The sequence below is a fragment of the Mesoplodon bidens genome (assembly GCF_964165515.1).
Source record: "Mesoplodon bidens genome assembly, chromosome: 1".
Classification (NCBI taxonomy): Eukaryota; Metazoa; Chordata; class Mammalia; order Artiodactyla; family Ziphiidae; genus Mesoplodon; species Mesoplodon bidens.
The window spans coordinates 118835289-118848785 of NC_138176.1; the positions used below are offsets into that span (position 1 = coordinate 118835289).

General features: G+C 38.7%; 1 protein-coding gene across 4 annotated transcripts in view; it reads left to right on the plus strand.

Moving 5' to 3' along the window:
• Window positions 1–13110, plus strand: part of BICC1 (BicC family RNA binding protein 1) — a 329762-nt gene extending 316652 nt beyond the window's left edge. For 3 of the 4 annotated variants that reach the window (XM_081232419.1, XM_081232416.1, XM_081232418.1), the window contains 3 exons: window positions 1640–1800; window positions 4486–4585; window positions 10436–13110. In XM_081232419.1, the coding sequence (XP_081088545.1) occupies window positions 1640–1800; window positions 4486–4585; window positions 10436–10566 (392 nt within the window). In that variant the 3' untranslated portion in view covers window positions 10567–13110. Of the gene's footprint in view, window positions 1–1639; window positions 1801–4485; window positions 4586–7574; window positions 7654–10435 lie in introns of all 4 variants that reach the window. The other variant, XM_081232417.1, reaches the window with a different exon arrangement.
• The last annotated feature ends 387 nt before the right edge of the window (window positions 13111–13497 follow it).

Sequence of the window (13497 nt, forward strand, 5' to 3'; positions counted from 1 at the left end):
TTTTTGTACTAAGTCTTTAAAATATGGTGTGTGGTATTTTACACTTAGAGTACATTTTTAATCTGCACTAGCACATTTTAGGTGCTCAACAGCCACATGTTGCCAATGGCTAGTGTATTGAACAACAAAGTTTTGGAAAAGTTTTCTTGACACCCATGTCAAGGTCACCAATGTCTAGGTTTTCTCTGGGTATCCCTGTTTCACCAGTTGTTCCACTGTAATTCCTCAGTAACTCCCTCTTTTTTTTTTCCTCAAAGAAAGTAAATTTATCATTTGGACAGTAAACTATGTGGTCAGCCTGACAGTAACCTCCATGTTGTCAAGTCCAGTGGTCACTCCAGTGTGCTCATCATACTCTGCTTTGTGATATCCTCAAACTGGTACCTCACTGGTCATTCCTCAATCTTTTTTGGTGACTTTGGGGCCTTACCTTCAATTGGTGGAGTGTTCCAGGGCTCAGCGCATCAGGGCTTGGTCCTGGGTCCTTTTCCCTACACATTCTTCCTACAAGAGATAAAATACCTGTTTTTAAAAGAAAGAGAAACCTTATCAAGAAATTCCTTCCAGTTGAAACATACATAGGATTTCTCAATTGGGAGATGAAAACAACCAGAGAATGTGATTAGTGGCACCCAGTGCAACGCAGAACAAAAGTCTTAGCTTTGCTGAATGCACTGATCCCAGAGGAGATTAGATGGATCTGATACCTAGGTGAGTGTCCTCTGCCCTCATCAATCTGGGAATCCCCCTGAAGCTGCATCTTTAGTATAAGAGGATAGAATTTCCACATGGATGAGAGTCAGTTGTTGGTCAGGGTGGTAGGAATGGCTACATAGCTCTGCTAGATTCTCCAAAGCAGCTCCTGAAGAGTGTTTGAATATTTGGTCAAGTACTTGGTGTGGCTCACTAGTCTGTCACCCAGCTGTGCATGTCCTTGGGTCTGAGAACCACAGACAACATGGAGAAATCTTCGCCCACCAGATCAGTAGCAGAGCCAAGGCAAAGCTCGGCATGGCTGTCTCAGAATTTCCCCTAAGAGATGGATTTGTTTTTGTTGTAAGTTAAATCCAGGAACTCCAGCATCATTCTTTTCATTCATATGTTACTCTTAATTTTGGAAGCACTCCATTTCATGAACTCACTGCCCAGTTATGTTTGAGGGAAATGAGATTTATATGTGATAATATCATAGTATTTCTTTCACCACAGGAAAGCACAAGTGTGGATACAGAGGGCCAGCCTGCATCTAAAAGGAGCCTGTAACTTTCCTTACCTTTATTGTGTCCTAGGGGTCCTGCTTCCACTTCCTCATTTAATTCACATCAAATCAGTTGTGAAGAGCCAATGTTCGTGAATGCTCAGGGAGAATATGCTTAATGATTATTAACTACAGAGGCCCTGTTGCCGCCGAATTGCTCCCTCCCAAGTGTAACCTTTTAAATGGCGAGAGCCTCCCTGAAAGCCGTAACCAGCATTTCCTTAATGAAAAGCCAGTGTTTCAGTAAAGGACTGCTGCATTTCTGCAGCTACTGGTCTGTCCAGCCCAAAACACTGAATCTGAACTATTTGAGTGATTAACACTTTTAATTAAACCATGCTCTCTCTGGGCATTTACACTTGTCTTTCCTCTGCCTTTCAGCGGAGCACTATCTCAGCAGTAGCAATTACATGGACTGCATTTCCTCGCTGACAGGAAGCAATGGCTGTAACCTGAACAGCTCTTTCAAAGGCTCTGACCTCCCTGAGCTCTTCAGCAAACTGGGCCTGGGCAAATACACAGATGTCTTCCAGCAACAAGAGGTGGGTGGTTATTTATTTATCTTCCCAGGCATCTTTGTTTTGGTTTTGTGTATGATGACTTCTAGAATGAAATCACTCATTTACCTATGACTGTTTTCACTGAGCATTTATCCAAGTCTCATAGCTTATTTTTGCTGCCAAGAAAATTGTCGCCATCTTATTTCTTATTTAGTGCAACTGGTAAACACAGGATCGCAGAAATGTAGGAAACTGTGTTTGCAAAAACACCTTCACCAGTTTTAGCTAAAAGACCTAATGAGTGTCTTGATTTATAGGAACTTTTGATTCACAAATTCCCTAAGGTCAGCAACAACTCCATATTTAATCAGATTTTACTCCTTCATCTGTTCTTATCTTTATTTGTGGCACTTAAAAGTAAATAACAGGGTCTGAAATAAATAACTATGGTTGTTTGTGACACCATCCTAATCATGTTACTGAAGTTCTCACAGAAGATAATGCACTATTTATACATGTTAACTTATTCATTAATTTACTGTTTGGGTTTTGCCTGAACTGAGGCAGAACTAAGATGTCTTCTGAAACATCCCTACCATGGATTTTGGCCAGACTGATCAGCTGTGGCCGTGACGCACTGGCGTAAAGAAAAGAGCCCCTAAGCGTGGTTCTTTCTAATTGTGTTGTCATATTACCAGGGCACAGCTAACTCAAGGCAACAGAAAGTTAGAATAGTTCTCTAAATGTATCTGTTTTTCAAATCCTGACATGGTCCAAGTTTCATGCTAGTTGGCTTCATTTCATGTTAGATTACATGCCAGTAATTCCCTGGCATGCATCAGTCAGTAAATAATCTAAGATTTTTATTAGGTACTTTATATCATAAATCTAATGTATTGCCCATAACTTAAGTTTAATTGCTGAACTTTTTTTGTTCTTTAACACCAAGAAACATGTTGTCATGTGTATTTTGGACTTTAGGACAATGATTTTGTTTTCTTTTCCCTAAACCTAAATTAGTGTTCATTTAACCAAGGATTTTCTAAGTTGAATAACACGTTCATCATCAGTGCATTAAAGAACTGCATTTACTTATTTAGTCTTCCTGGTTAGATGCAGGTGGCTGATTGAGAAGCTCAGGGCTGAGGTATTTTAACTTGCTCATGCACAGAAGGTTTTAGAAGTAAGTGACTGGATGTTATTCAGTGATAGTCTGGGTTTGCTTTAAATCTCTATTTCCTATTTGAAGAAGCATAGAAATTTATTATGGGTACTTCTTATCTAGTTACTTCAAAAAGGAAGAAAGCGTAATAATATAAAGTCAGACTGGCTTCATCTAATATTAACTGGAGCAGGGGTCAGTGAACTGCGGCCTGCAGACCTGCTGACTAATTGTGTAAATAAAGCTTCATTGGAACACAGCCCCACTAACTCAATTACCTCATATTGCCTGTGGTTGCTTTCAAGCTAAACAGCAGAGTTGAGTAGTTGGAACAGAGACAGTCCGCCCACTAACCCTAAAATAGTTATTCTCTGGCCCTTTAAAAAGAGCTTGAGGATCCCTGAAATAGTCTCCACTGGACAGAATTTCTAAAAAACATATCTCTAGATTTGTGATAAATGGTAAATGAAAAGGTTTTTCAAGATCTGGATGTAACCTTCAAAATCAAAACAGAAAATTTCAAATTAATTTCTATATAATTTGAATAAAAAGTATATTTTACTGTTTTTAGGTTTGTTGAAATTTGGTACTATTCCCTTTATGTAGGATATTTTCTCACATACAGATATGACTTAATAAGAATCCCCCATTAAGTAACCTTGTGAGATTTAATATATTGTAACCAGGATGAAGCTTTATTTAGCAATTTTCACAGATGATATGTCTGTATACATTATTACTAACTATAGCTGCCAACTATTTTACCCCTTTGGTTAGCACATTGCATTATATCTAAGATCATATTTAAGGCCCCAAACAACCCTGTGAGGTATAGGATTGTCAACTCTCAGTGCCCTCAACTAGTAATGGCAGAGTCAGAACCCGAACCCAAGTCTCTCTGGCCTCAGAGCCCATTGCCTTTCTGTTCCTCACAGTCTTCACGAGGAACAGTGGGATTCTTGGGCTACTTCCCTCCACACATTGTTGCCAGGAACTACATTTATACTGTTGCTAGAAATACTTCATGTATGCCACTTTCAGAGATAGTCTGCTGGGTTAAGCAAATTGAGGTAGACTGTGAATTCTGCTATCATTTTTATGTAGAACACAATGGAAGATGCCCCTTATGGTATTATTCAGTCTCTTTTTATGGAGATATACTTAACCAAGTCAGAATCTAAAACTAAGAATTATTTTCTCTCTTCTGGACAAGTATGTATTCTTCTTTTCATCAGATCACAAAACTGCAATTTCTGTTTCCCTTTTTGCCCTGGCTGCCAGGATGCTAGGACCTTAGGATGCCAGGACCTTAGGATGCCTAAGTTTATATTTCAATTGCAGTAAATGACTGGCTTAGATTAAGTCTTCTGCTAGAATCATCACTTTCATTTTACCACCTTTGTTACTTAACTCTTGTCCCTTAGGTTTGTATTGTCCCCACCACTCTTTTGTGAAAGTAGGCAGAGCATAATTAATAAATAAAATAAGTGTAGCAATGAGTAGAATTTATGCTGAAGAAGAAAGATACTTAATATATTGATTATAGATGACTTGTTCACCCACAGATCGATCTTCAGACATTCCTCACTCTCACAGATCAGGATCTGAAGGAGCTGGGCATTACAACTTTCGGTGCCAGGAGGAAAATGCTGCTTGCAATCTCAGGTGAATAGAAATGTTCTTGTTCATATTTTAAAGTCTGAAGAACCTCTGCCATTGGTCTCCAGCCAATGGGGCTGGTTCTGCCCATCAACCCCTTGCTTACTACCTGGCAGCTTTGGGGTTGTGGTTTCAGAGTGTTTCCCACTAACAGTGTGACAAATGCCAAGAACATGCCCACTGCTTCGTCAAGGCATTGCCTGAAAACCTGCCTTGACAGTGTCTTTCCTTAAAACAGATCTCTTCGGAAAGATCTAACCAAAACTGCCCTTTGCAGAATGTGGGGATGAGGGAGCAGTTTAATTCTCCATTTTGCGGTTGTATTAAGCAATGATCATTGCGTTCGTGAATAATTATTCTGGACTGGCTGTCATGCTTTAAATGCATGTGTTCCTGCATAGCAGCTGAGATCATTGCACCAGAGAAAAAGAGAATTGGTATTTCTTGTCTTAATGCTTTTTAACTTTACCCCAAGTTTTGTTTTTTTGTTTTTGGTTTTGTTTTTTGCGGTACGCGGGCCTCTCACCGTTGTGGCCTCTCCCGTTGCGGAGCACAGGCTCCAGACGTGCAGGCTCAGTGGCCATGGCTCACGGGCCCAGCCGCTCCACAGCATGGGGGATCTTCCCAGACCGGGGCACGAACCCGTGTCCCCTGCATCGGCAGGCGGACTCAACCACTGCGCCACCAGGGAAGCCCTACCCCAAGTTTTAATAGAATTTGTGTGTCACAGAAGAGGGTAGTATAGTAAAAGTAGTCACAGAATGAAGGAAAGTCTGAAGGTCTGTCTCCCAGACCACCGCCTTTGTGCATCTTTTGCATGTTCTATGTATAAGAAAATGCTCTACACGTATTTACTAGGTACCTCCCACGTGGAAGGAATGGGCAGATGATGAGTTGGCAAATACATAACAATGTACCTCAAAAAGGTGTTTAGAGAAATATGAGGAAGGAATTGGGGGGGGGCAGAAAAATGAGGTTACTTTTTGAAGTCTTTCTGATCAAGTTCATGAATGCCAATTTTATATGTGTGCCAGTCTCTCAAAAAGACAGAGCCAAACGTCAGCTGTGGTGAGAAAATGACGTTGCTTTTCAAAACACTGAATTTGTAGGCTGTGCTTTTATGAGGCCAGCAGTGGCATCCAACTGGTGAAAGCCCTTTCTAAACAGCATTCACTAATTGAACCATCAAACTAAAAGCCTCAGTGGTTTTCCGTTTTCTTTCAGCAACAGATTGCTCTTGCATTATTTTATAGCAGCTGATCAACCCTGCCCACCTCCCCACAGGAAATCGTATATATCTGAAGCAGATATAAGCAGAGTAGCCTTGAAATAGGTGTAGAAATTCAGCCATTGAGTAGCCCGTTAGGCTTCTGTATGGATACAGTCCTGCACACATCAGTTTGAGAAGTCTTCCTCCACCCTATATACCCAAGCGGCTGCATTGACGGTGCTCCACAGGGCAGCCACTGTTGCCTATTCACTCATCAGATCAGCTTGGTTATAGTGGAAAGAACACTATATTCACATAACGAGATCTGAGATTTGCCTCTCCAAGTCATGTACCTTTGGGAGAGTTTCCAAACCTCTTTTGGTTGTGGTTTCTTAACTGTGAAGGTGGATTGGAGTAGATGATTGTGTAAGGTCACCTTCCATTTCTAAAATCTGTCCTTCCATGTGGTATATCGTCAGGCACAGTGAAAATAACCTACAGTTTTAATGATATGTATTATTATTGTTCTTTCTTTTTTTTTTTTTTTTTTTACTATCTGTGGCAATAGGATAGTTTTCAACTTCTTTACCCTAAAGCTCAGTCTCAGAGGGTTACTTCTGGACCCAAATTAACTTTATATATTTTTACATTATTTTATTAATTTGCAAATGGAATGGATATACTACTTGAAATTTTATTAACTCAATCACCATGCCTATACTGTTAAAATATGTCTATGGGGCCGCACATTTATACCACAGAAGTGTATGTTTCAGAACTCCATAATCTTTCACTAGAGTTTTGTGGAATATCCGTGACAGTACAATGAAAATTACGTCTTTTCTTTGTGTACCAACCCAATTCCAAACTCTCTAAAGCTTCCAGCAACAAGCAAATATCTTTAAATATTTTCATAGATTCCAAGTGGATCTTCAGTACAGTACTTTTACTCTGGGAGACATTGGTGACATATTCTAGGTGGGTTTTGGGGAGTAGGAGGGGTTTTGAGTCCTCGTTTAAAAAACTGTTTTCTCTAATCATCATCTTCAATGTGTTCTTTTGAGGTTATATCTTATTTCTATAGACTGCCTCTCTCAGTGAGGTTCACAGGTCCTCTTGCTTTTAAAGGGAACTAGAGACTTTGAATAAGATGCCTTATGAATGCTCTGTACAGTGGGAAGTATTTGATTATTTAAGGATGATTTTGCCTTACTTTGTTGAAGTGCATTTGTTTGAACTTGGTAAATCATTTTCTCTGCAGGGAATAAGTTTTTATGGAGAAACCCTTCATCAAAAAGTTTCTTTTTCCAGTTCAATTCCTCTGATAACAAAGACATTCATTTAAAGTCTCAGAATACTTCATTTCCAGATAGAGGCAGGATATCAGGTCAGCCTTGACTTAGGTTTGTCTTGTGGTTACATAGTTTGATTAGATACAGAGTTTGCTCAAACTACTTTTTAAAATTTTGTCGATTTTTAACTTATAATCGGAGTTGTTCTTTCAGTATAAGGTTTTGGTTTGCTTTTAATCTTGGGCCAGAAGACATTTATTTTAATGTTATAGGAGGAGATGAGATTTATCTCTAATAGGAATGAATCAGAGAAAAAATTTCATCTTTTTTTCAAATCCACGATTTTTTGAAAATTCATGGATTTCTCTCTGAGTATTTTAGTGATTGGTTAACTAAATTTCAGGGACTCAGTGAAAGGAAGTTTAGCATCCTGTTGACAGGCTTTCCGCCACAGCCTCAGGTAGATCTAACATTTCCTGACCTATTCTTTTAGTTTGTGACTCTGTTCAGATCCGCAACAAGATCCTGAGAGCTGCCAGGATTGTGTGAACCTTGGAATTTCAAAGAAAAAGGTTGGTATTTTCTCAAACTATCCCTTAGGCTTACTGAAAAAAATCAGAAGAGGGAGTTTGCTTTCTAATTTAAAAAACAACAACAAGAACAAAAGTCTCTTCAGTAGGACTTGATCCTTGATAATCTTAAAGACTTATCTCTGTGCTTCACACTTGAAATATCTCTATATATGAACTCTTAGAAATTACATCTTTAGGGAGTGGCTGAATTTCTTCATGATCATTTGTCCTCTCAAAAATCTAGCTGATGTGACTTTTCAGAATGAAGTTTTCAATGTCTGTTAAAAGTTTTTGTCTTCAGTGGCCCGACTGTTTTCAAGTGCTCATGGAGAATGGTGTTTGACTTACTCCTTTCTTCTCCTTCTCTATAGTGTGGGAATGTCCTCCTGATTCATGGGTTATTTCCCCATGAGAAAACGGAGGCCAAAGAAAGTCTCCTCATTTGAAGGTGATAAAACTTTCCCAGGCTGTGTTAAAGGGGATTCATTCAACTCTCCTATAAGTTTGCCTTTAAATATATTCAATTCTGTCTTGATCTCTGAATTTTATGTGTTTGTTTTTTAAACACGATACATGTGATAGGAATGTCATTGCTACTGCATTTCTTCAGGAACTTGAAACAATAGCCATCTATACGCATGCCTGCATGTGTCTTTTGCTTGTAATATCTTCCTTGCTTCTTCAGAGTTTCTAAGCTTTATCTATTTAAAAAGTAAATTTGATATCCATATAAAATATGAAGGAAAGCTCTGTTATCTACATACCTGAAACTACCAGTTTCTCAAATTTGTATTCCTGATAACTTGGTTGATCTCCGCCCAATGGATGGACCGACCACTGAAGCCCATAGCATAGACCTTTGCATCAGGCAGGCAGGGTTTCAACTCTGTCACTTAACAGGCATGTGGGCAAGTTACTTCATCTATTTTTAAAACTCAGGTTCCTTATCTATAAAATGGAGGATGGTAATATTATCTACCCCTTAAGGAGGACTTAAATAGGACACAACGAATGTAAAGTGCTTTTTGTATAATAGGCTCTAATAAATTACTGTTGGTTCTCTTCTCCCCTAAGACTTAAATGTGAACAGAAAAGAGGTGTCTTCACTCATGCGTCACCCCTATAGGGCAGACAGTTACATTTTGGAAAGCAGTGGGGTGAAATGTTAAGGGTATTGATCCCCCTTCTAGCACTTGGGAGACAAGAGCACATCTGGCCATATGGCTGTCCCTGGCCACCTACGACCCACTGCAACCTGCCTGAGCCTCTGTTCTCATCCTCAGCATTACTGTAGCAGGCCATAGCTTGCTGTGTAATCTTAGCGCTCAGAATGGGGTTGTGTGTATATATGGTTGAAAAAGTCCTGAGTTTCATGCAGATAATTAAAGGTGCTGAATCACTTGCTTCACTACCCTCCCAGAGAAAAAGACAACAGCTTTAAACACATCAACTATATATTCCGTCTACTTGAGATTGAATAAGTTTGAAGATACAGTTGACCCTTGAACCACACAGGAGTTAACCCCCATGTAACTTATAGTCACCCTTTGTAGCCACAGTTCCTCTGCATGTGCAGATTCCACCAACTGTGTAATACTGTAGTATTTACTATTGAAAAATATCCATGTATAAGTAGACCCACTCAGTTCAAATCCGTGCTATTCAAAGGTCAACTATATTTGCATTTGGTGGCTATCAGAAACGCTGCTTTCTGGAGTCTGACAATTCAATTTACTTGTATGAGTTTGTTAGTAATAATTACATCAGTTGACTTGAGAATTTGTGAATGTGTGTATGGAGGGGAGGATGGGGTATTGCATAGTCATAAACAAGGTAGGCTGCTTCCATTTTTCACCTTTCTGGTGAATAATTTTTAGTTGGGAAAAGACATAAACTAAACCACCAGTACTCTGGTTTGTTTAAAATGAAAATCGAGGATCTTAGTTTTTCCCTGAAAATTTGGATTCACGTATTGGTTGTTTTCAATTGTATTAATTTCCTTAACTGTTGGTATGTTTACTAAGTTGATTTTTTATTCAAAGAAACCTCCTGCTGATGCGATATGCTTCTTCATATAACCCTTTCTGACTCAAGGAGCATAGGCATCATGAGTCAGTGGAGCCACGGGGCTGTGGATTTTTTTTTTTTAACATCTTTATTGGAGTATAATTGCTTTATAATGTTGTGTTAGTTTCTGCTGTATAACAAAGTGAATCAGCCATACATATACATATGTCCCCGTATCTCCTCCCTCTTGCGTCTCCCTCGTACCCGGGGCTGTGGATTAACAGATCAGTGTGCTTCTCCAGTATTCTGGTGTTTAGAAGTGGGATCCTCTTTTCATGTCGACTTAAATAATTTAATGGTCACTGTGTTTGACATGGATGAGTTTAATGAGCTATAATAATTTTCTATATCACTGGTAATACATCCTCTCATATGCCTTTCACCAGCTTTGATGGTCCCTCTCCCTTTGCCTCTGAAATGACACTTGGGATCAGTGAAACTATTTTGTATATTTGGACTTGAGAGTGTTCTGAGGATGACATATTCCCCAGATACTTTACGAACTGCAGTAAAAATGATTTGCTGTCCTTGGTTCTCTCAGCTACAAATGGCTACCTTTCATATCAGACTTTCTAGCATTTCAAAAATGTCTTGACGGTCAACTTAAAGGTTTTCCTTTTGCTCCCTGCTTGACCTTCCCCCCCAAACCTACCACATCACCATTTTCTGAGCTGAGCTCTACTGCCATGTGCTGATTCTCTCTCTCTCTCTCCAGAACTAAATAAAAACCGAAGAAAGCTCTTTGAACCGCCAAATACACGCACCTCTTTCCTGGAAGGCGGAGCAAGTGGGAGGCTACCCCGTCAGTATCACTCAGACATTGCTAGTGTCAGTGGCCGCTGGTAGCGATACCGTCCAGGCACACGCCCGCCAACTCTGTCAAGTTGGACGCAGGAGATCTGTGAACGGCCTTCACTGCACACCGTCCTCAGCACTCGGGTGTCTGGTATCAGGACCAAAGCATCTTATTCGCACCTGAACTTTGTGCCGAAGAGAGAGATGATGATGATGTTCTTATGTCATCATACAGAATGCCACACGAGGATTACTTTTTTTTTTCCTAACGGCAGTTGGACAGAATTTGCAATATGAGGGTAGGGCTTTATTTCCTTTTTTTATTTACCTATATAATAACATATGCACTGATTTTTTTTACTTAACATGAAGGCTGAGTTGACATCTGGGATGCCAGAAAACACAGAAGTTATTTTGTTTGTTTGCTTATTTTGTTTTGGTATTTGGGGATTTTTTTTAAAAAAAATAATCAAAGTGGGATTTTCTGGTACTGCTTTAAAATAATTATTGAGGTCTTTCAGCACTTTACACTTTCTTACTTCTTGTCCTGTGGAAATTATCTCTCCTCCTCTCGTTTTTGTCACCTGATGTATTGGTACAAATCAGACTGCGTTAAATTTTTATTTGACATAGTAGTACTGGATGATTAGTTTTTGTGCAGAATAGTCTGTGACTTTGGGAAATGTAAGTGACTCCACTTGGTTATGGACCAGTTCTGTTCATTTATGTCAGCATCCTAGAAACACTTAGCAATGAACCTAGTTCACTGTAACAGGTGCGAGCAAAGAAAGACCAAATGGACTTTGCAATATTAACCCTTTTCAGTCATATTTAGCTGCTGCCTTTATTGCTAAAATGTTTTTAATGGTTGTCTGAAGGCAAAGGGCTATTTTTAGTATACTGCCACTAAAGGACACTTATTTATATCAAACTTTTATTTTTAGATATTATAAGCATACCGTACATAACTGATTAAATTGATATCTACTAGAGATTTATGGTAGAGAATGGACGGCATTCAATAACTGGAGCCCTAGATTGTCACTTTATTTAAAAAAGATAAATAATCATCTGACAAGACAGCACTGTTGCCATGAGGAGGAGAAATACATCACTGTCCTTATGTACACATTAGCTGTGCTCCATGTGGTCACAGGACTTGCCTAAAACCATATCTGTCTGCTTGAAGTAGACTTGGGTTTGTTGAGAATGGAAAGGCTTTATTTAAGTCTCCAGGGTGACAGTTTACAAAGACAGCAGAGTTCTGAAGGAGGAAAAATAAAAGACTATTTTGTAAGTGGCTAAACTCATTGTTACAATCTTGATACTGTGAAAGTCCAAGAAATCAGGCAACATTGTTTCCTAGGTCTTTTCAGACATCTTATTATGGATTTATGAAGGGTTTTCAATCCATGAAGACAATCACTAAGTGCCTCTCTTTCTTCAAAGCAATATTATTTCCAAGTGTATTAATTTGTTGGAAAACTTTCCCATAGGACATGTGGTGACTTACCTGTACTGTAATGACTTATTTATGTTCAGTATTCAAGACTTTCTACATGGACATAAACCACTGTCACGTGCTCTCCACAGAAGGCATTAGATTCATACACAATAATTGGGGACTTTCATACAAATGTGGGATCAGAAATACTTGTCTGAGTTTTTCCATGGTTAAGTCTTATCATTAAAGTTAGAACAAGAATCGGAGAGAAATTTTGCACACCGAAAAATTTTCACTTAAAAAAAAAAAAGAGTATTGGTTACCGTGAAGGCATAAATAATGGGCCTGTCATAAAATTATCAATTATAACAGCACTAAGGAGATGCCTGTTCCCAAACAGAACTGTATGTGCTTATGGATGTAGAACTAAATCACTCCCTTCACAAGTACAATGGAATGATCCTGCATGTATGTCACATGTATGCAGGTCATCACATGGAGCTCCCTGCCTTATATGGCTATATGAACACATCATGCTACACACTTAGCAATAGAGTAAGAATTCCAGATCTGTTTCCTGTGCAACAACTCAGTGCTCTAAATTTTATCATTTCTTTAATAAGACCTCCTCCCCAAATAAAAAATAATCATTTGGAGTCTTTCCCCCCAGCTCCCTACCATGCATTTGCAACAGGAGGAAAATGGAATGGTTTGCAGTATTGAGTTGATATAGGTTTTATGAACAGTGCTTTGATATTATGCCAAAAGGAAAACTGTCCCAATTAAACCAGATTAAATAGGGTGGCTAAAAAAGTAAATAAAAAACACTGGAAATTACGTTTCTCACTTTCTCTTGATGCAATGAAGGGATTATGACACTACAGTATACGGTGTTGTCAGTGTTATATGATGCACAAGATATTTGGATTATTTGAATAAATGTTTTTAATCAATCTGTGCCTTAATAGTGACCGGTTATCTGTAAATATAGAACAGATACAGATTGTATTTTTGTGTGGGTTTTTGTCCTTTTAGTGATTTTTTTAAAAAAATGAGAGATGGAATTAAACATTGAAAATGGGAATTCTTTTCTAAACTAATCAATTGTTATATGAAAAATAAATTTATATAACCCCTTTGTATTGCCCTTGCTAGATGAAATGTGTCTTTGTTTCTAGCTTTTTAAAAAATATTTTCAGCAGAATTGAAAGACATTTCTGAAGTAGAATTATATATACACTCCCTGTTCTGTTGTTTTGCATTGACCGTCCTCATTTTCAACCAGAAGCTAAGGCACTTTAATTTAGCCAGAGAATCCAGGACCAGTAATCAATCATTGTTTCTGTGGCCACCCACAGGTATATAGAAAAAGAGTAAGATTATGGAACAGGCTTTATTCTTGTTCATTCTCTTTTTTAATAAAGACTCGAGTCTATGACTGCTTTGACGACCTCATCCATAAGCAAAGGAGTTCCTTACTAAAGTGATGCAGGGTTTCTTGACCCATATTCCCATTTCAGAGGCCGACTGTGCTATCA